The sequence below is a fragment of the Muntiacus reevesi genome, chromosome 2 (genome assembly GCF_963930625.1).
Source record: "Muntiacus reevesi chromosome 2, mMunRee1.1, whole genome shotgun sequence".
Lineage (NCBI taxonomy): Eukaryota > Metazoa > Chordata > Mammalia > Artiodactyla > Cervidae > Muntiacus > Muntiacus reevesi.
The window spans coordinates 105,326,467-105,348,662 of NC_089250.1; the positions used below are offsets into that span (position 1 = coordinate 105,326,467).

At 51.9% G+C, this 22,196-nt stretch overlaps 1 protein-coding gene across 1 annotated transcript in view; it reads left to right on the plus strand.

Annotated features, from left to right (window-relative positions):
* LOC136157225 (collagen alpha-1(XIII) chain-like) overlaps positions 1 to 22,196 on the plus strand; it is a 52,186-nt gene that overhangs the window by 16,301 nt on the left and 13,689 nt on the right. The window contains exon 2 of the mRNA XM_065919205.1: positions 3,216 to 3,285. Within this exon, the coding sequence (XP_065775277.1) occupies positions 3,216 to 3,285 (70 nt within the window). The remainder of the gene's footprint in view (positions 1 to 3,215; positions 3,286 to 22,196) is intronic.

A 22,196-nucleotide genomic window follows, 5' to 3' on the forward strand; every position in this document is an offset into this window, starting at 1 on the left:
ACGTGCCCTGCACAAAGAGAACTTCTCTGACCCCTGAGTTTACAACACCACCTTCTGTCACTCTCTGTCTCCTTACCCTGGTTTACTTTTCTCTATAGCACTTATCACTGCCTGGGTTATATATTCATCTGTTTCTCTGCTTATTGTCTCCTTCACTGGAAGGTGAACCCAGGAGGGCAGGGCTCCTGTCCACCTTGGGCTGCATGCTCCATCTCCAGGGTCCAAACTGTGCTTGGCATCTTCAGTTATTGAATGAGTGAAGCCCTAATGGTTGCAACCTACAGCCAAAATGCTGCCCACTCGGTCAATGACTTCTTAGCCGTTGACCAGCTCCTTCATTTAACAGACTTGGGTCACATACCCACTGTTGCCACTCACAGCCACAGATAAGCCCCTTGGAGAGCCTACAGGCTGTTGGTGGGAAGGGATGTGGAAGTGGGTATGCACAGTCCCTTCCTGGAAAGTGGTGCTAGGGAGCTGGGTTCAGAGCTGTTCATCAAAGGGCCTTCTGCCAGACCTCATTCTGGGATGTCCTCGATTTGCCCAGGGGCCACCCTGTGCCCACCTCAGTGTTCATCTACCCAGTATCTGTGTGCCAGCCTCCCTCTCTGAGTGAGGGGCTCCCCTTAGGGCTGTTCCTCCCTTCCTCCTCCTATGTGCTTTGACCTCCTGTCCTCTTCTGCCCTCCCCTTCAACACGGCATATCTGTCTCTACCCCAGCACGCACGCGCGCGCACGCACACAGACACACACACACACACACACACACACACACACACGGTTGCTGAGCTCCCTCTGCCAGGGGAATTTGTATACATCAGCGTGGAGTAGACTTTGCATCAAAAGGCCTGAGTTCTCATCCCATATCCACCACATACCGGTCCAAGTTCAAGTCACTCAGTCTCTCTGAACCTACTTTCCTTCATCAAGAAATGAGGTCACTATTTGGCTTCCCTGGTGGCTCAGAAGACCTAGGTTTGATCCCTGAGTTGGGAAAATCCCCTGGAGAAGGGCATGGCAACCCAGGCCAGTGTTCCTGCCTGGAGAATCCCATGGACAGAGGAGCCTGGCAGGCTACATTCCATAGTGTGGCAAGTCTGACACGACTGAAGCCACTTAGCATGCACGCCGAGTTTGATTATGAAAACTAGATGTGATTCCCTGTGTGAAAGCACCCAGCTCAGCGCCAGTACTCAGCAGGGGCTCAGCCGACATTAGTTTGACGGGAATCCTCGTGAAGATTTCCTGACCTTCTGTCTCTACTGCCAAACTAGAGGTGACACCAAATCCTACGACACCTTGCAGGTGGCTTCCTTTGCCCTCACCCTGAGTGGCAGGACTACACAACCGTGAGGAGGCAAGTGCTGGGGAAACGCTTGTGAGGAGCCAGCTGGCATCGTAGCTGGTCAGCACGTTGGAGTGGGGACCAGAGTGCACGGGGCAGTCAGTCACAGCCAGCCGTGCGATACAGGCCCCGTGTGGCTAGATCTTCCAGTATGTTCAAAAGAAGTTAGAAACACAGACTTTCATGTGAAATCAGCCTCTTCAAAAGATTAGTGACAAATTCATTGGGGAGAAAAATCACTTTGGAGCCAAATAAAATATATCTAGGGGCCAATTTGACTCTGGGGCTACTGGCTTCTAACTGCAGTCCTAGCTTCAGAGAAAGGAGTCCAGATCTCAGCCTTCCTCCACCATGGTTTTGACCAGGTTAGCCTCCTCTCTGAGCCCAGGTCCCTTACCTATAAAAGGAATGTAATTATCGTTTCTGTTCAGTTGCTAAGTCGTGTCTGACTCTTTGCGACCCTGTGGATTGTAGCCCTCCTGTCCTGTACTATTACCCTGAGTTTGCTCAAATTCATGTCCTTTGAGTTGGTGATGATATCTAAACATCTCATCCTCTGCCACCCCCTTCTCCTTTTGCCTTCAGTCTTTCCCAACATCAGGGTCTTTTCTAGTGAGTTGGCGCTTCACATCAGGTGACCAAAGTATCGGAGTTCCAGCTTCAGCATCAGTCCTTCCAATGAATATTCAGGGTTGTTTTTCTTTAGGATTGACTGGTTTGATCTCCTTGCTGTCCAAGGGACTCTCAAGAGTCTTCTCTAACACCACAGTTCAAAAGCATCAATTTTTCAGCACACAGCCGTCTTTATGGTCCACATGACTACTGGAAAAACCATAGCTTTGACTATACAGACCTTTGCCAGCAAAATTATTTCTCTGCTTTTTAATATGCTGTCTAGGTTTGTCATAGCATTGCTTCCAAGGAGCAAGTGTCTTTTAATTTCATGGCTGCAGTCACCATCCACAGCGATTCTGGAGCCCAAGAAAATAAAATCTGTCACTGCCTCCACTTCTTCCCCTTCTATTTGCCATGAAAGTGTAATCACAGCTAACACTTATTGATGCCTCTTGGGGATCAGGCACCTTTCTTTCTATGCACCAACCTCTTTGATCTGTCATTAACCTAAGAGGTTGGAACTGTTAACAGTTCAGGGTCTGAGAAAAGCCAGGAGACCAGCAGTCTGGCCCCAGAGCATACCTGTTAACCTCTGACTTCCCCTCCAACTCCCTCCGTTGGTGGTGGCGAGGATGGGGGTGCTCAGCACCTGCCCTTTCCAGGTGTCTGTACTGGCAGCTGTGTATGTGTCGTCCATTCATCTCCACGGAAATGGCAGCTCCTTGGGCAGGCATCTCAGTCTGCTTGTTGCCGCATCTTTGGTGCCTTCCAGATTAGCTGAAGGGTAAGGAAGCTGGTGAGGGAGGGGTCTGATGGAGGGACATTGGTCCTGCCTGTGTCTGGCTCTGTGAGTGACACCAGAAGAACAGAGGTCGCTGTCCCTGCCCCCGGGATGCATAGACACTCAGAACTAGACAGGAAACAATTAGCAGAGAGCTGAGAAGAGCAGGTCGTTGTGCTCATGAATGTCGGGTGCAGGAAGGCCAAACTGCTTTATAGGGTCTTGTGCTCAAGTTAATTTTCTTCAGAGCTCTCCAAAGACATCAGACCCCGAGGTGACTGAGATGGGACTCCTCCATCTGCTTCTTATTACCCAGACGCCCGGTGGCCAGGGTTTGATCCTGGATCAGTGCCCCATCAGATCCCGCCCCCATCCCCCTCAATAGCCCCCTACCCTGCCCTCAATCCTTAGTTGCTTTCCAGGGCTTGGCATTTACGACCCCCAGTGACCCCTCTTCTCTGTTTCCTTGTGCAGAAATGGAAGCTCCACTCACGGAGGCGCCGGGAGACCCCGAAGACATCCCCAGGATGCCACTGCCCGCCAGGTAAGGAGCCCTTTGCAGGGGTGACAAGGACAGGGATACACACCAGAGGCCCTCTCAGTGGCCAGGCCACACTCTGTTCAGAGCGCCGCTTTTCATTTGGAAGATGGGAATGACAGTCTGTGATGTTCGCCTTCCATGTTCCCATTGATTGGCTCCCGCTCCCCATCCATCATTCATTTACTTATTCAAGCTTTCACTTGTTCCTCAACTCTTCTATGGGCCAGATACTGTGCACACCAGGCTGTGAGATCATATCTGACAATGCAAATGGCAAATTGGGCAATGTCACACAGAGTTGAAAGAAGCCCCTGAGAAAGGGATCTGGCTCCTCTGATTTACCACTGTGCCGCCTGCCCCCAATAGAATCGGTTCAGAAGTACTTATTCCCAAGTGAATGAATTACTCCATGATTGAAAAACTTTGCCTGTCCCACCTAGATTGCTTAGGGGGCTGTGTGTTCACTATCTGGTGTCTAGGCTACACACACACACACACACACACACACACACACACACACTCACCAACAAGGTTGAGGTTGCTGGGTGATATGGCGTGATCAAGCTAACCAATCTAATGTGGATTCCAAGTCGTGGTCCGTGAAGACTTTTCCAGGCTGCTCACCATTGTTGTTAAGCTACGAGAATGACAGATGGGCAAGTTTCATTATCCCCATGAGTAGCTGGAATGGGCAGCACCCCTGTGGGGGTGAGGGAGGAAGCTCCAAACAAGGGTGTGTGAGGCAGGTAACACTTTCAAGGAACTGCGGAGGGTTCAGCCTGCTGCAGGTCTCTGCTGGCTCAGAGTCAGGCCCCTGGATGCCCGCTGTAGCAGGACACTCCTTGGGTGCTCTGGCGGGCTCTCCGCTGGACACAGGGGCTGAGGAGCCAGCACTCAGGGTCCCCAAGCCAGGGAGAAGCGGCCAGCAGATGCTGAGCTTGTGGGAAATGGAGGGACCGCATTTGTTGGCGGGTGAGTGGGCTGAGTCACAGCTGGGAGTTACAGTTCAGGTGGCACGGGAGCTGGTGAGACCGTGACGGGTTTCAGCTGGCCTCAGTCAGAAGAGGGTCATCTGGGTTAATTAAAAGGGTGTCCAGGAGCCCTGGGAAGCTCCTCCCCCCCCCCTTGGGGCCCCGGAGATTGAGCACTGGGATCTGGGTTAGCTTTTGGGAAGAGAATGCCAAGATTAATGAGATGAGATGAAGGTGAGGCTGTGTTGATGGGGCCTGGGCAGAGCGACTGTGTGCATCGGGGTTTCTGAGGCAGCCCAGATTTCATCACAGTGTCTGTTGTCCTCATAATTCCTGGTCAGTTGCAATTGTTCTTGCTTGAAGTACATAAAGCTGGTGACAGGCAGGAGATTTGGAGCCAGGGAACATAGAGGTTTGGATTCCAGCTCTGACATTTACCAGCTGTGTGATCTTCAAGGGAGTTATTAACCTCTCTCTGCCCCGATGGTCTTCTCTGAGAAATGTGGGTAATACTCACCTTGCAGGCATGTAGCAGAGGTTCAGAGAGTTCCATGGAGAGTACTTAGCACTTTCCTGATTCCTAGTTAGCACTACTAGTATTTTTTTCTGCTCAATTCCTCTCACACTTTAAAGATCACTGAAATCCTTATTAAACACTGTGTCCTGGTGTCAGAGGCACATTTACAGGCAGAAAGAGGCTCGGCTGTATCCTTTCCCTGCCTACCATCAAAGTGGGGACCTAACCAAGAGGGATCCCTCCTGTGCTTGGGAGAATCCAGCTCAGGTGGTCCCGGGAAGCTGGGAGCTAGGAAGGGATGCCACGGGAGGGAGGAAGAATCTAGAAGAGCACTGCTTCAGCTCTTGGCTGGTGAGGAGAAAGCCGTGAAGTAGCATGAGTGGCTCAGGGATTCTGGGGATGAGGAAGGGCTTATGCAGGTCCTTGTGGGAAGGGTCCCCAGCAGGGACTGATTTGGCCAGGGGATGGGAGGAGAGTGAGCAGGGACACCTGCAAAGGGGTGTCGGAAAAGTCCCTAGAGGGCAATTTGGCCCAAAGTACAGATCAGATCCAGATGGGCAACACCAGGGGCATTTAAAGGCCCTGAACTGAGGCAAAATCAGAAGGAGGATAATGTGTGTTCCCAGCTTTTTTGAAAGTCAGTAGAGAAGGATGTGAGGGCTGCTTAGAGGTGTCTCAGACAGCAGAACTACAGAATACAACGCATCTCCTAGGACAGGCTGGGTCCCACTCGGTCCCTAGAGCTGTCCCCTCTGCCCCACCTGAGGCTCCTCTGCACGCACACCTGGGCCATGTGGCTAACCTGTGCTGAGTAATACTTGTTACTGCCCCTGCCCCTCACTGGGCAGCCAGGCTGTGCCTGGCACAGTATTGAACACCTGACGTTGACAGATGACCTTCCCCAGAACACTGGAAGCTGGCACAATGGAGTTCTGGCATTCTGAAATGTCTGCGAGTCCCATAGTCAGTGGAATACCGCTCTCATCTTTGTACCTGAATCATGCATCTCTGACTATTTCCTTAGGGTCAGAGTTTATAAACCACTTTATGAACCACTTTTAGTCTCCTGATACTTGCAGAAGAGGACCTACATAATTGTCAAGTGTCATGTACAAGGTAAAACATTATTCACTTTTTTTTTTTTGCCAGTGTCTAATATTGTGCTCTACATGTAGTAGATGCTCAATGAATATTCAATAAATCATTATCAGTTATCATTCCTGGATGATTAGATTCTCTCTGGTGTTCTCCATCTGACCTCGGGTTGGTTTCTGACATCTTCTCTGCTCCGAAACCACTCGGTGTCTTGCCTGATGCTGAAATCACTTGCTGTTAGGATGCAACAGACAAGCACACACTCCTTCTGCCCACTCCGGCCACAGGATTTGGAGCCCCAGACCTGTGCCTGCCCTCAGTTTGCCTCTGTGGCCAGCCAGACCGAGGTTGGAGCCCTGTGGTGGGTGTGTTCTTCCTTGTGGCAGCCTCGGGCCCCTGGGCGGCATCCAGAGAGGGCTTGGGACACACAATCGTGGGCAGAAAATCCACCTCTTTCCCTTCCTACTCTGACCTCTCCAGCATCCTCCCAGGATCCTCCCTGTCTCAAAATAGCCATCTACTGGCTGAGATCTGGCCGCATCCTGCTTCTGGGCTGTGTGTACTGTTTGCCCGGGGAGTGATGGGCCTGCAGCCTGGGACGGGATGTCAGAGGTCGAGCCTTATTAGAAAGGTCACAGTGGCCAGAAGTTCAGAGGAATAGGTGTGGGCCATTTGCAAAGCATATTGCCTAGTGGGACAGGAGGAGGGTCTCAGGAACAGATATAAAGGCCGTGGGACTTCCTAGGCCACTTGAGAAGAATATGCAGCTCAGGCAAACTCCCCAGTCAATGTCCCTGTTCTCAGTAACAAACCAAGAGCAGGACAATGTAGGCTCCAGTCAGCAAGGAAGCAGCTACTTGAGACCCGCCACTCTGGGGCTGGGTGGGGCGGGCAGCGGGTGGGACAGTCCGCGGTCACACACACAGAGGGAGCTGTGACCAGCTGAGCCTCTGGATCAGATCACTTCACAGGCTGGGCCTCATCTCTAAGGCTCAGAGTATGTCAGAGTCACGTGTTGACCACCAGATTGAGAGGTCTGCACTTTAAGAGCAGGGGCAAGTGGGTGATATGATCGGGTTTGGGCATTCACGCCATCACCAGCACTGGTCCAGGGGATGGATGGAGGAGAGGGAAGTTGCCTTCAGCCAGGATGGTGGGAGGGGCCACGGCCATCCTGTGGCTCAGGACTGCCAACAGGAGGTGTGCACGAAGTGTGGGGGATCCCAGAGGAGCCTGGGGCTCTGGGAAGACTTCACTGAGGAGGTGGCGCTAGAAGGTGGTTGTAAAGAACAAGAAGCAGGTGGGAAGGCACATAGTTAGAGTACAAACTCAGCTGTCACCACAACCAAGGACACCCTCCCCGCACTCCCCCACCAAATACAGAGACTTCAATGAGGTAGAGGAGGATGACTCTTCCCTGGCAGGCCAGGGGATGGTGGTCCAGGCTGGAAAACTGACCCTGCCGTCTTCATCATGTGGCTTCTGTCTCTGGGACCCTGGCACTGCTTTGTTCTCACCATCAAATGGCCTTTGTGAAAGGGAAGGGGCCCAGGGGAGTATACGCCCAAACCCTTAAAGGCAAGACTTGGGGAAATAATTAAAAATGCATCACTTCCCCTCATATCTCATTGGCCAACACTTAGTACATGGTTACCTTCTGGTGCAGGGGAGGCTGGCAGTGTTTTATGCTGGGCGGCTCTGTGCCCAGACACAGCTTTATTGTTGTGGGAGAGCATATCCTGGGGAACCTCTAATAGTCTGCACAGAGGGCATTCCAGGCTGAGTCACAACATGGACGAAGGCTCAAGGAGTGAGAAAAAGACTTGCCTGTTTAGAAATGGCAAGCAGTTGAGGGAAGCCAGAGCATAGAAGTAGTGATGGGAAACACAGGTGGAAAAAGACAGCAGAGAGACAGGCTGAGGCATTCTGGCTCTCTCTGTTCAATGGGAGGCAAACGATTGTCATCCTGAGGGCGGTAGTTGATTGGTAATGTCTGCCTGCAAGGCTGTGCTAAGTTAGATCCTGAGGCTGCACCCAGGCCCAACAGAAAGTGTGGTGGTCATTTAATGATGTCTGCCGTGGGTATAGGAATGGTAGGCAGTGAGGCCTGTGTCCTGGCTGTGTTACCCACAGAGCGTAAGATGTAGTGTCAGAGGAGGGTTGGGGACGTGGTGATGTGACCTGATCCAATTCATATTCTGGAACCCAAACTAGCAAGGATGTGGCGGGCAGAGAAACCCCTTCCAGCAACACAGCCTGTGATTCTGTGGACAGAACTTTATTTTCTCATGTGCTGCTATTTGTGTTGAGGTTGAAACTGCCTCTCGGGCTTGGGTATTTTCCTTAGGTGCTGAGGGCTGGCATCCACATGTCCTGAAGTCTTTCCTTTGTCTAGCCGGCCTTGTCTGTCCTGGCACCAGATTTCACCTCCCAGAGCCTCATGGTGTTTACAAGATCAGAACCTATGACCAGGGCTTCTATCCCAGACTGGACTGTAGAGGAGCAGATCCATCACCTCCTGCTCATTTCTTTGCAGTTCTCCTTAGTTCAGACTTGGCTAACCCAGCAAATGGAGAATTCAGACCAAAATATCCCTTGCTGCGATTGGTGAAGAAGAGGATTAAAGAGCTGATGGTTATTTTAGGTTAGGGAGAACATTTAAACTAAAGAAATACTGTTGTCAAAAACCCTGCTTTACATGCCAGTCACTGATGGTTAATTCTGAGTCATTTTGACTATTCTTTAAAACACATCCCTAAGGACCAGTCTGGGAAGAGACCCCCCTATTCAATTCAGGCTCTCCCTTGTTCTGCTTTCACATGCTGTGTCAGCTTCGTTCTCCCCACCCATGTCCCACCTCGTCCTCCTGACTTTGCAGGTTTGACCTCCCACTCAGGCTCCAACCCCCTGTGGCAACATCAATGCTCCCTTTCCCGCGCCCACTGCACTCCATCCCTGGCTGGGTTCTGTCAGTTCCACTCCTCTGCTCAGAAAGTATCCATGGCTCCCTAGTGCTTATAAACGCCCCCACTCCAATGGTAAGCCCACATTATCTCCAGCCTAGTCTCTGATCAGCATCCCACCATGCTGTACTCTTTTTGTTCAATAAAATTGGGCTGTTCACCTGCCCAGCCTGTATACCAGTGTCTCACTTGCGTGTGTGTATCTGCTCATGCTGCCTCTATAACTTTGTTCTCCATTTCTACCTGATGAACCCTTCACCCCTCCAGACCTGCTACAGTATCCCCACAGTTCCTTCCATCTTTCTCTCCCACCCTAGTTCTGCTATTAAGTTACTATGTTAACATATTGCCTGGTGTGTGCTCAATGTATAATCCAGGCAAAACCACCTACTGGGACAAGTCATTTGTCTTCCAATGAGAAGTGAAAACAGACCAAGATGTGTACACCTGTGAAGGTTTCTCCTTGGCCACGAGTGTCAGTGATTTGATTTAGATTCTACAGGTGCAATCCTCAGTGTGAAGCACTTACACAGTGAGAGGAGCCTTTGTGGGTCTCTAGCCAGGGAGAGCCTTCCCTGCCTGTGAACGCCACCAGGCAGCCTCCTTGATATCTCCCTCTGGATGTGTTTCAGGCCACCCAGCCTCAAAAGGCACACAGCTGAAGCCAGTGTCTTTTCCCCACACCCAGCCCTTTCCCAGTATTCCTGATCCTGGGGAATGGCGCCATCAGCACACCTAGGCCAGAACCTGGGCGCCGACCTGAACACTTCCTTTTCCTTCCCATCCCCTAGACCACTGAGTCTCAGGTTCCCACCCTGCCAGTCCCTCCACCTCCACTACTGTCGTCAGTCTGCCTCTGTCTCTCAGCTGACTTGCCGCAGGAGCCCCAGCAGGCCTCCGCCAATACCCTTTCACCCATAAGTCAGAAGTCAGCACGTGCTCTGCTTGATTAGTCACTCAGTCGTGTCCGACTCTTTGTGACCCGAAGGTTGGCAGCCCGCCAAGCTCCGGCTCCTCTGTCCATGGGGATTCTCCAGGCAAGAATACTGGAGTGGGTTGCCATGCCCTCCTCCAGGGGATCTTCCCAACCCAGGGATCGAACCCAGGTCTCCCACATTGCAGGTGGATGCTTTATCCTGACCAGGGAAGCCTGAAGTCAGCGTGGTCTTTTTTAAACTTAATGCATCACCCTACGGCTTCCCTGGTAGCTCGGGTTCAATACCTGAACCCCTGGAGGTCAGGAAGATCCCCTGGAGAAGGAAGTGGCAACCCACTCCAGTGTTCTTGCCTGGAGAATCCAATGGACAGAGGAGCCTAGCGGGCTACAGTCCATGGGGCCACAAAAGAGCTGGGCACAGCTTAGTGACTAAATAACAAGGCTTTAGCCATGCTTTAACCTTCGGCGCTTTCTGTCCCCTCCAGTATAAAGGCCCGAACCCCTAATGTGACCTGCTAACCCCCAAAGTCTCCCCTCCTGCCGGTCTCCCTTCTGCAGGCCCAGCAGGCTCCCTTGGGATACCCAGCTGACTCTCCTCTGATGGTATTTGGATGGAAAGGCTGTAGATGAAGGGAGCTGCAGTCAAGTCAGAGCAGGGATGCTATGCTTTGGCGGTTAGACAACTGGTTCAATAAAGCCTGGACGCTGGGCTTCAGACGAAGGCACGTCCTGGAGACTTTGTGGCCCCTTTCAGCTCCAGCTTGTCCCAGAAGAGGGCTGGCTGAGGCCTTGGAAAGGGCACCTGGCCTCAAGGAAGCCTCCGGCCCTCACGGGAAAGGGCGGGTCAGGGAACAGGCTTGGGAAGGGCCACACAGCCGGGATCCAGGTGCTGCCCTCTAAGAAAACACTGCCCCCCCCACCCGCCCGGGCCCCCTGGAAGCGCCTCCCCTCTCAAGGCCATCCTCGGGAGTTTTAGAGCTGCCCGGGGAATTCTCTAAAGTTAATTTCTTCCCCATTTCCTCTCAAAAGCACTCCCAGACCCCCAGGCCGACTGGAGGATGCTGATAATGTGTTTCTTCTAGATGGGCTCTGATAACGCCCACCCGGGTGGTCGCGGAGATTTGTAGAGAAATAAAAATAAGGAAATGGGGGTTCCGGACAGGCAGTGCGCTGCACCGGGAACAGGTCCCAGACCCTGAGAACTTTGAGCAGGCCACTGCCCTGTCTCTGGGCCTCAGTTTCCTCGCTTGTGAAGAGAGGTGGGCATGTGTGAAGAACAATTTAACCGTATCTGGTCAAGTGTAGAAAGCTGCCCCTGCCACCCTAGAGAAACACTCACACGTGCGTACGGGAGGAAAAGGTCCACCTCGGCTCTGTGTGTGCTACTGACCACAGGGAAAGAAAACCTAAATATCTGTCAGTAGCAGAGTGGAGACTCGTTGTGGGGTATTGAATGGTGGTACAGTTAGGTCCCCTACATACGAATGAGTTATGTCCCAAGAGCACGTTCCTAAGGCCAGCTTGTTCGTAAGTGCAACAAAGCTAGCTTAGGTACCCAACTGACACAATCGGCTATAGAGTACTGTACTCTAATAGGTTTGTAATACCTTTCACACAAATGACACATGAAAAACAAACACAAACAATAAAGCATTTAAAATTTTTCTAGTACGCTACCTTGAAAAGTACAGTAGTGCCATACAAGAGCTGGCATACAGGGGCTGGCGTCAAGGGGACAGGCTGCCCGTGCGCCACATCACCAAGGGGACATTGGCCCGCTGAAGGTAAACAGGGGCCTCGTTTTGTCCAGGGTTAGGCAAGTGCCCCACAGAGGCATAAGCATCACGTTTGGGGAGTGAGAGAGTAGGAGTGATGCCTTTGCAGAGAGGAATCAGGAAAGGCTTCCTGGAAGAAGTGGAATGTGAGACAGGCCTCGCAAGACCAGTGAGATGTCAGTAAATGAAAACCTTTATAAGAACATCATGAGTGACAGAAACAGTGTAATAACAGTGTAGAGATAGTGTTTCCCACTGTGGAAAGGGAGGAATAATCTAGAATGACTATAGCAAGCACATGTGGAGGGATGGAGGAAGAGAAAAAGATGAGAAGGCGGGGTGGGGGAGATGGACTATGGAGGGAGTTGGATGACATGCTGAAGATGCATGGTAGGTTTCTCAGAAAGGGTGTGACGTGAGCCAGCTGAGCCCAGCTGCAGTGGAGGAGAGTTGGTGTTGAGGAGCCAGGAAGAGGCAACTCCAATCCTGCTAAGAGAAGACATGGAACATCAGGTGGTACAGGCTGAGAGATGGAGAGATTGCAGAGATAAAATGGCAAGTGTAGGCTACTGGTTAGGTGTGGGCAAAGCAGGGGTCGAGGCCATGCTGAACTTGTGAGCCCGGGTAACCAATGACGATCCTGGCATATATTTCTGTTAACAGATGGCATTATACCTCAAACTTAGGACGGTATTACTTATGTTCCCACCAACCATTTTGGGCTGTAGGGCTGTGGTTACCCCTAGTTCAATGATGAGGAGACAGGCTCAGAGATGTTCAGAGACTGTCCAAGGTCTACAGCTAGAAGACAGAGTCCGAGGCTTCCAATGCCGGCCCATTTGCCCTCAGAGACAAGGCAGAACAGTAGAGAGTAGGATGGAGAGGAAAGAGCTAGGGCTCTATTTTGCTTTTTTGTTTTTTATTTTTTGGCCACTCCATGGGATCTTAATTCCCTTACCAGGGATTGAACCCATCCCCTCAGCAGTGGAAGCACAGAGTTTCAACCACTGCCAGGGAAGTCCAGGGCTCTATTCTGGACAAGGGGGCAGGGGTGGGGGGCGGTGAGAATGTAGGATGTTTCTGCAGAAGTGTTGAAGTCCTGGGAGGGCTCCTCCCCGGGGGTGGGAGAAGGAAGCTCTGATTCTGTGACCTTACCTGTACCGGCAGCCGTCTGGAAGCTAAGGCCACTGCTCAGGGCAGAGAGGGCAGGGGTGAGCCTTGCTGGAGACTCTGTGCCCTGGGAGTTGTCGCCTCTCCCAGGGTGAGCTCTGGCCCTGCGTGTGCCAGGGACGCAGGGGCTCACTGCCCCCCACACAGTGGAGGGTCCTCCTCTGCCCACTCTGTCCTGGAGGACCCCGGGTGAAGCTTCCAATGCAGTGGTGCTAAAGGAATGCTGGGGTTGTTTTGCCGGAAAGAAGTAAACGGGAAGGGCCATGGCCCACATAAGAGACTAGAAGGTCAGACACCCTTGACACGTGGATGCAGCCCTCAGCTCTTCCTAGAGCCACCCAGCCGCCCACTCCCTGGCTGGTGCCCCCACTCCTTCTCAGCCCCGCCAGCCTCTCAGCTACTCCCCGGCAGATTCCTGTCCACCATCAAGGCCACTTGGATGGTCTCTGACAGCAGCTGGTCTGACTGCCTGCTTTGTACCTTGCACACCTCACTCCATCCTCCCAGCCTCTCTCTGAGGTTGACTCTCACATGACCACGTTTCCAGATGAGGACTCTGAAGCTCAGAGCACATCTCTCAAGGATACAGGGCTAGGAAGTGGCAGGGTTGGGACCTGAAACAAACTGTCAGAAGTTCTGTCCTGATGGACTTCCTCCAGCCACGGGAGTGAGTACTTCCTGGGAGCAAACCGAGGACTTGGCAGTGGCCATAATTCTTGTCCGGGGAAGTAGTATTGGGTCAGGCTGGAGGACATAAATTAATAGTGATAGCAACAATGTGTATCAAGGGCTTACTCTGTGCCAGGCACTGGTATAAGCTCTTTATCACATTATCTCATTTAATCCTCATAATTACTTTACCTGGTAGTTCCTATTATGTCCGCTTTACAAATGAGAAGACTGAGGCCCAAAGAGGTTATGTTATGTGACCAAGGTCACAGAACTAGCATGAGCTGGCACCAGAATTATTTTAACCTAAGAAGTCTAGGGTCTTCCCGAGTGGTCCAGTGGTTAATAATCCACCTTCCAGTGCAGGGTTGCAGCTTCGATCCCTGGTGGGGTGCTAAGATACTGCAAGCCTCATGGTCAAAAAAAAAAACAAAAAACAGAAGCAGTGTTATAGCAAATTCAATCAAGACTTTTTAAATGGTTCACATAAAAAAAAAAATCTTAAAAAAAGTCTGACTCCAAAAAAACCAGTGCAGTGTCAGAAGGAAGACTTGCTGTCTCTCCATCTCTGTCACTTTCACTCAGTCACTCGACAAACTGATGCCGTGGCCTGTTCTTGGGAGACTCAGAGGAGCTCAGGTGAAGGGAGTCCAGGTAAAGGGAAGAACAGGTAAAGCAGCGGCTGCTGCAGAGTCCAAGGGCTCCCGTAGGGGTGGACCTGCTGGAGATAGTGGCGGATAGTGGCAGATGGGTCCCCTGCATGGGGCAGTCCAGCTTCAGTCCTGGGGTCACCTCTGTGAGGCGGGCCACAAGCAAGGCAGGGACCAACACTGCTGACGATGGCCTGCATAGCTGGCATTTGTCCTAAGTCACTAGCCCCGGGGGTTAGAAGAGAGCCGGTAGCCCAGCTGCACTGGGCTCCTTGGTGAGAAGAAGGAGAGGCCCCCAGATCCACCTGAGGGGGTGAGGCAGAGGTTGGTGGGGGCAGGGCAGGCAGAGGAGGGAAGGAGAAGAGGATCCCCAAAGAGTCTGACCCTCCGGTAGCTGAGTGGCAGCAAGACTGCCCTGGGCCTGCCTGCTCATTCTTTCCAACTCACTTCACCAACTCCTTGCAGCCCAGCGCTACTTCCCGCCCCCCCGCCCCCCCCCCCCCAGGCCTTTGCCATCCACGTGTGTATGGCAGACGTTGCAGGCAAGGGGGAATGTCCCCAGTGGGCAGAGGTACAGTGAGAGGAGCTGGGGATGGCTGGTCCAGTGCCCGTGTCACCGCATTCCTTTGCATGTGGACACCTCTGCCCAGTGGAAACCCTGGGCGGGGGGTTCGTGGGCGTCAAGCACCAGCTGGGGGCTCCAGCAGAGGGGTCTGCCACTGCAGCCAACCCAAGTTGGGGAGGAAATGCGTGAACCCTGGCGTGGATGCAGGCGCGCACCCAGCAGGTGCAGGTGGCTGAGTGGATGCCAGCTCCCCACGTAGCTATAGGGGCTGCCACAGGGTGGCCGGGCACGTGGTCAGGGAGGCCTGGGCCTCCGGGGGCAGCGTGGACAGGGCAGGGTGAGTGGGCTCCTGGCATGTTGGCCTGGAGGGTGCTTCCCTGGTCATATCTCCAGACTCCCTCTTGGACACCTAGGACCCCAGGTCTTTGGGGCCAGAATGTCCCCTTCATCGCCCTTCAGACTTAAAAGCTGGTGTCAGCCCTCCTGGAACGAGACTTTCCCTTCCCTCAGGTGCTCATGTGTCTTCACACCGTGGCCGCAGGGACATTCCTCTGGCTTCGCCCATTCAGCGCACCAGCGTTGGCTCTGATTGGCGGGTCTCCATATGGCTCTAGTTCCCAGTACCTGACTGCATCACCCCCTGCTCTGCTCTTTGCTGATTGGAACTTGGAGGTGTTGACAGGAGCATGATGTTCTGTTTTTACTTCAGGGAGTGGGGATGAGGAAGGGGCAGATGACTCACTGGACTGAATGTACACTGACTCTGGGAAACAACACTGGCAGTTCACAGAGATATTTTTTAAAAATCTATATCATGTCATTCTTTTGAAGTCATGTGCTCTTGTTCTGGAAAGTCTGTTCAACTCTAGAAGAATCTGGCTCCCAACTCTTACAATTATAATCCTGGCTTCTGCCAAGTGCTCCCCAGCTTAGCTAAGGAAGGAGCAGGAAGGCAAGCTGTGCATTCGGAGAGGAATGTGAGGAGCCTTTAAGGTGTGGGGAGAGATCAGCCTTAACCCTGGATCCTGACAGGGTGCAGGGAGATGGAAGAGGGCACGTCTCCTCCTTACAGTGGCCAGATCCAGACTGCGACTCCAAATGGACATCAGAGGCCACCTTGAGGGGGAGGCAGGGGCCAACCCATTCTTTGAAGGGAAGCTTCCCAGCAATCCAAACTGTGTGCACACTCAGTCACAAGCACTCTCTGCAACCCCATGGACTCCAGCCCAGCAAGTTCCTCTGTCCGTGGGATTATCTCAGCAAGAATACTGGAATGGGTTGCCATGCCCTCCTCCAGGGGATCTTTCTGACCCAAGGGTCGAACCTGAGTCTCTTGCAGCTCCTGCATTGGTAGGCAGGTCCTTTACCACTGAGCCACCTGGGAAGCCCAAATCCAGACTTTACCTGTCACATAAACATAGCAGCAGAGCCCAGCAGTGGGATTGGGGTGTCCCACTGGTGACCCTCCAGATACCTGGATGCTCTAGAAGCAGGATACAGAATACACCACTGTCCTCCAATCTGCTTATTTTTTATAATTGGGAAAAATGAGGCCATAAGAGGAAAAAAGGAACTTGCCTCAACCTGCACAGTTAGATGGGCATGGCCAGGTTCTCAGTGTCTTGTCCTCCAAATGAGTCCCCAGAAGCACTCCTGGGGCCACAGGAAGGGTGGACTTTTACGGAAACCAAGGCAAGGCAGAAGAATGTAAAATAGCCAACACTGTGATGCATCCTGAGGCCAGGAGCTCCCACAAAGATGGGCATCTAGTTCCGGATTCATCTGTCCATTTGATAGCCTGTCCTTCCTGCCAGAATAAATGATGATGTCATGTCCCTAAAGCTGATTGGCTCCTGAAGCCACCACCCCCTGCACGACTATTTCCAGGGATGAAGTCAGGTCCAGTCTTCTCTACTCCTCCCCTGGGCATGTCCCACTCACCTTCCTTGCTTCTGTGGTGGGTGGTAAGTCCTTTGAGAGTTAGACATTGACCTTGACTCTCACTTCTCCATCCTGTCTGCCCAGTCCTCTGTAGGGTGGACACCTAAGGCAGTAGGATTATGTTTCTGTAGCACAACAGACTCAAAGATTCTGAAGAAAGAAAGAAGGAAGATACAGAGAAGGAATGTTATTTTTGTTGTCCAAAGGAAGCTCAGGCTTGGGGCCCAGTTCTGATGTTCATTCTAACAGCTGTAGTAGGGCTAGCTGCTACTCACAGCATTTGCCCACCATAGCATCCCCTGTGATATAAGTCAGTCTCTTAGTATTGGGAAGCTCCAAGGTCTCCCAGCCCTTCTCTATTCCCACATGATCTGGTCTTTGTCATCTACAAGCACAGGAAACCAGGGCCCTGTGAACTGGCTACTCTTAGGCACTCCACCCACTAAGTCCTGGGCAGGCAGAGTGTGTTCCTACTCCAGGGCATCCGATCAGCCCCTTCCTCATGTTGCAAGGGCCTCATGTCCCTCCCTGACTTGTGTCAGAGCTGGGCAGGCCAAGACAGGTTTTAGTTTGAACTTTGGCTTTATAGACAGCGTCTAAAACACAGAGCAGGAGGCTTCTTCAGCCGTGTGTAGAGGCATCTGGACTAAGGAGTGGCAGGCTTGTCTGCTGGCTGAGTTCCAAGATTTGACTGTGTTACAATGGGCAAGTGACTTTACCTCTCTGAGCCTCAGCTTTCTTATCTGTAAAATGGGGATGATGACAGCATCTATCTCATTGTACTGTTGTGGGCTCTAAGGAGATGTAGGTAAATCTCTTGGCACAGTGCCTGGCACAGGGAGGTGCCTACTACATGCTGCTCTTCAGCTCTCCCGAAGCCCCACCTGGGACTCTTTTGACTGCCCGCATTGCCTCTCCTCCTGAGTTTCTGAAACACCACTGCCCTGAGACCAGTCCTTCCAAAGGAATATGTTTGAGCATCTGTCTGTTAGCTGCATCTGTCTGTTAAGGCATATATCTGAGACCATATACCTTCCAAAGGAATATGTTTGAACATCTGTCTGTTAGCTGCGGCAAATACAGAAATCTCCACTGATGCCCTGCTATATGCAAAGTACCAGGCACTTAGGTAGATACAGCCTTCATAAAAGCTTCAAATCTGCACTGAGTCCTAGCTTCTGTGCGATGATGTGGCCCTGGCTCTCTGGTTCTCAGTTCCTGCTTCTGTGAATTAGAGCTACCGCAGTCTCACTGCATCTCTCAGTGAGTTCCTGTGTATGCAGCTCCTTTGAAAGCTCTAAATCGCATTGCCATTTGCGGCAAACGTAATTTACACAAAGATGAAGACGACCTTCCTTATCCCTGCCTTCTAGTAGCTCCTCTGCTGACTGGGACCTGAGCAGTATCCACAGGAAGCATTTCACTATTTATATGCTGTGGTGTGTACATGCCAGCTATGACATTTAGAGAGTGTGGTGGGCTTAGAAGCCTCTCTCAGGCAGGCGACCCCTTCACTCATTCATTTTCAGGGGCAGGTACTGTGCTAGACTCTAGGGGTCTAAAGATCAAATTAACTGATCAGCCTTGCCTTCCTGGGGCTTCCAGTCTAGTAGAGAAGGTAAGCATATAAAGAAGTAAATGAACATTGGGGTGCACGTGTCTCTTTCAGATCTGGTTTCCTCAGTGTGTACCCACTGAAATGTTGTGAAGTAATTAGCCTCCAACTAATAAAAAAAATAAAAAAAATAAAAAAAGAAGTAAATGAGAGCGCTCCCCTGCTGGTCCAGTGGTTGAGACTCCGCACTTCCAATGCAATGAATACAGGTTTGATCCCTGATTGGGGAACTAAGATCCCACATGCCTTGAGATATAGCCTAAGAAAATCTTTTTATTTTTTTTTAAAGAAATAAATAAGAAAAAACCCATTGATCATTATGATGAAAATGAATCAAAAGCATATAGTCTATGGAGCCTCGTAGTGGTGGAGCAGTGCTGGGTGTTTGATGATGGCCAGGGAAGGCTTCCATGAGAAGGTGACATATGAACTGACAAGAGGGACCCAGTCTTGTGAAGAGTTAACATGATTCAGAACTTGAGAACTGCTTAGACTAAACTTGGCATAGAACAGAGCACCATAAAAGTGTCTATTAAATTAATTGGGCTTCCCTGGTGGCTCATATGGTGAAAAATCTGCCTGCAATGCAGGAGAGCCAGGTTAGAACCCTGGATCAGGAAGATCCCCAATTGATTGATTAATTAGTTCAGAGGATGGGGTGTGAGCATTCCAGTCAGTAGAAAGAGCATGTGCAAAGGCCCTGAGGTAAAAAATGAGCTCAGTGTATCTGAAGAAGAGAAAGGTTGGAGCCAGCTGGTGGAGTGAGTGAAAAGGAGAGAGCTCATGCCTCCTGAAGGGCACAACTCTGGCCTGTGGGGTTTGTAAATTTCATCATTGGTGAACCGAAAGTTTTAAAAGGGGAGCCACACACTTGATGTACAATTCACATTCCTCTTGGCTCTGGAGAGAATGGATTACAGAGGCGGGGAGCAGAGACAGGGAGAGACGAGCCTACTATGGGTGTCCAGGTGAGAGGCGGTGGTGACAGAGGATATAGGAGAAGAGGAGAGGCCTGGGCTGTGTTTTGGAGGTGACATTGGCAGGCCTTGCTGCTGGGCTGTCTGCAGTGAGGGGGGACAGAGAAGCGAGGCAGGACTCAGAGCTTTTCAGCGGGAGCATTGGGTTGTGCAAGGCGTGGGGCTGGAGCATGGCTGAAGCCCTAAGTGCGGGGTCCCTGGAGGCACGGCAGCAGACCTGAAAGAAGAGACTGGAGGGACAGTCAGTGGCGTCGAAGGCGCCGGCTACTTAGGATCTTATCATTTACACACCCCCAGCTGTGGCATCTGTTGACTGGAGTGAGGAGTTGGTTGAATGGCCTGGTTTCACTTCCAGTTCATCAGTTCATGCCCGGGTTTATCAGGTACAGAGAGGGGCCTGGGTTTGGGAGGAGGGAGAGACGGGCCTGTCTGTACAGTTGTGGAACACAGCTTGTTGGCTGGTGTGATGCAAAGGGCCCCCAGAGTGAAGATGTCCTGAGTTCCCCTTCCCACCACATGGCTCCCGTCGCACTTCCTTCTCCACTGACTCCTGCCAGGCTAGGATGAGGGGCTCCCTTTGAAACTTGAGCGAGGTAAATTTAGGACAAATTCAGGAAGTCCTGCTTCTCACAGTCACTCGGGAGCTCAGGGACCGGTTACCCCTCGAGGTGCTCCAGGCTGGGAATGTCACAGGATCCCAAAGGGATCCAGGGGAAAGGACAAAATACAGAGCCCTAAATGGCTCTGGAGAGGAAACCTGGGATCTGAGTGACCTTTAAGTTGACGTCACAGAGCAAACCAGTCCCACGAGGCTTGTGCTGGCAATGCAGTCGGGAACCTTCCTAATCTAGCTCCGAACCCCCGGGTCCAGAGCTGGAGGGACCCCACTCGCTGCCCCACCCAGGCTTCTCCGTTTACCCAGGAGGACAGTCCTCTGTCGTCCCTGCCAGAAACCCCACAATGGCACCAGTGCCTTCATGTCAGAGTCCAACCTGGCCCCATCTGGTTCCATCTCTCCCCACTGCCCCCCTGCCCACCTTGCAGTCTCATGGGGGCTCTCCCCCATCCCTTCCCCTGCCCTCTGCTGAGAACACTCTTCTTCATCTTTGCCTGTTAACACTCTCTTAACCTTCAGATTGGACCTGAGTTGTAATTCTGATCCAGGGAGTCCTCCCTGGTTCCTAGCCCTTCTCCCACCGCCTCTGCTAAAAGCTTCCTCACAGCCTGCTGGTCTTTCAAGCATACCCTTATCCCATTGTGTCATCATGGCCTTTTTAAATGTCTGTCTCCCCTCTGCACAGCCAGCTCTGTGCCCTTGCCAGCACCTGGCATGGAGTACATACTCTACAAACCATCATTTAAGGTGTCAGGCCCGGAGAACAGAATTGCCTTGCACACAATCACAGTAGCATCCTTTCATTCATTCATTCATGCTTGCATTCAACTCATGTCACAGGGCACCTGTTCCACGTTAGGACCAAGCAAGGTGCTGTGGACCCCAGGGCATACAAAGCAAGTCCCAGAACTTACAGTCTAGTGAGGGAGGCACCTCCATCAATCCCACTGGCAGATGTACAATTGCAGGGGTGACCGCTTCTACCAAACAGAGTACAGGCTTCCATGACAGACTGGAAAGAGTTCTCAGGGTCAGAAGCTCCAGGAAGGTTCCCCTGAAGAAGTGACCCTTGAGGAGTAGAAATTAACCAAGCAAAGAGGGGAGGGAGAACGTTCACTCCAGGCAAGAGCACCAGCATGTGCAAGGATCCTGAGATGGGAAGGAAGGGGGCAGGAATGAGGAATAGGAGGAGCCATGTGGCTAGAGCAGGGAGCTTGTGGGGAGAGAGTGACATGAGACGAGGTTCATATTAAGGTTTTTGCCTTCTTCTTGAGAGCGATGGGGAGCCACAGAAGGATATTGAGCAGAGCTGTGACCCAATCATACTGGTACTTTGAAAAGTTCAGACTGACTTCTGTACAGAACAGGGACAAGAACCTGGTGGTCTCACACCCAGCCCCCACATGACATCTGTATTCTGTACACCTGCCCCCTGAGGTCACTGCATCTCTGAGGATTCTCTCCCTCTCCCCCACCTCCTGAGCATTCATCTGCCCATGCTCCTTTGGGCATTAGCATTATCCCCATGCCAAATGCTGGCCCCACAGTCTCTACACCCTTGTCTTCAGCAGCGACAGTAGGCAGAGGTTACCCAGATGCTGGGGGGGTTCAGACAAAGCTCACAGTGATTGGCCAGCGACATTTACACCAGAGCAGTGGCCCTCACAGGCCCCAGGTCTGCAAATGTTGGAAGTCAGTGCCAGATACAATCTAGGTTAAATCTTCCCCGTTGCCTGGGCTGCAGAAACGCAGTGAGAGTAAACTGTTTATATTCTCCAGCTGCAGAGCCTGGGACCAAAGGCCTCCTGCAAAGAAATCATGGCTCGTAGGATGTGGGAGGATGTGGGATCATCTCCTCCAGCACTCACTGTCACCACAGGAGAGGAGGGCCCCAGGGAAACCCTGAGTCTCACACAGGGCAGTCACGCTGCAGAGACCGTCAGGGGATTCAACTGGTGGTCACAGAGGTCACCAGCCTGCACTGGGGCTCGTGTGATGATGCTAACTCCTTCCCATCACACCCACAATCTGGGGGTGAGAAAAGGAAATGGAGTTAAAACCTGGTGGCTCAAAGCATGGGTTTGGGACCAGACCACCCCAGTTGCAAGTCTTGCCTTTATCCCTCCTTGCCTTTGTCACTTGGGCAAGTTTCATAACCCCTTCAGTCTGTCTTCATTTACACTGAAACGTCGATTATGACTGCCAGTAGCCACATGTGATTTGTTGTTCAGTTGATCAGTCATGTCTGACTCTCTGCAACCCCACATTCTGCCAGGCTTCCCTGTCTCCCACTATCCCCCTGAGTTTGCTCAAACTTAATTCCATTGAGTCAGTGATGCCATCCAACCACCTCATCCTCTGTCGACTCCTTCTCCTCCTGCCCTCAGTCTTTCCCAGCATCAGGGTCTTTTCTAATGAGTCAGCTCTTCACATCATGTGGCCAAAGTATTGGA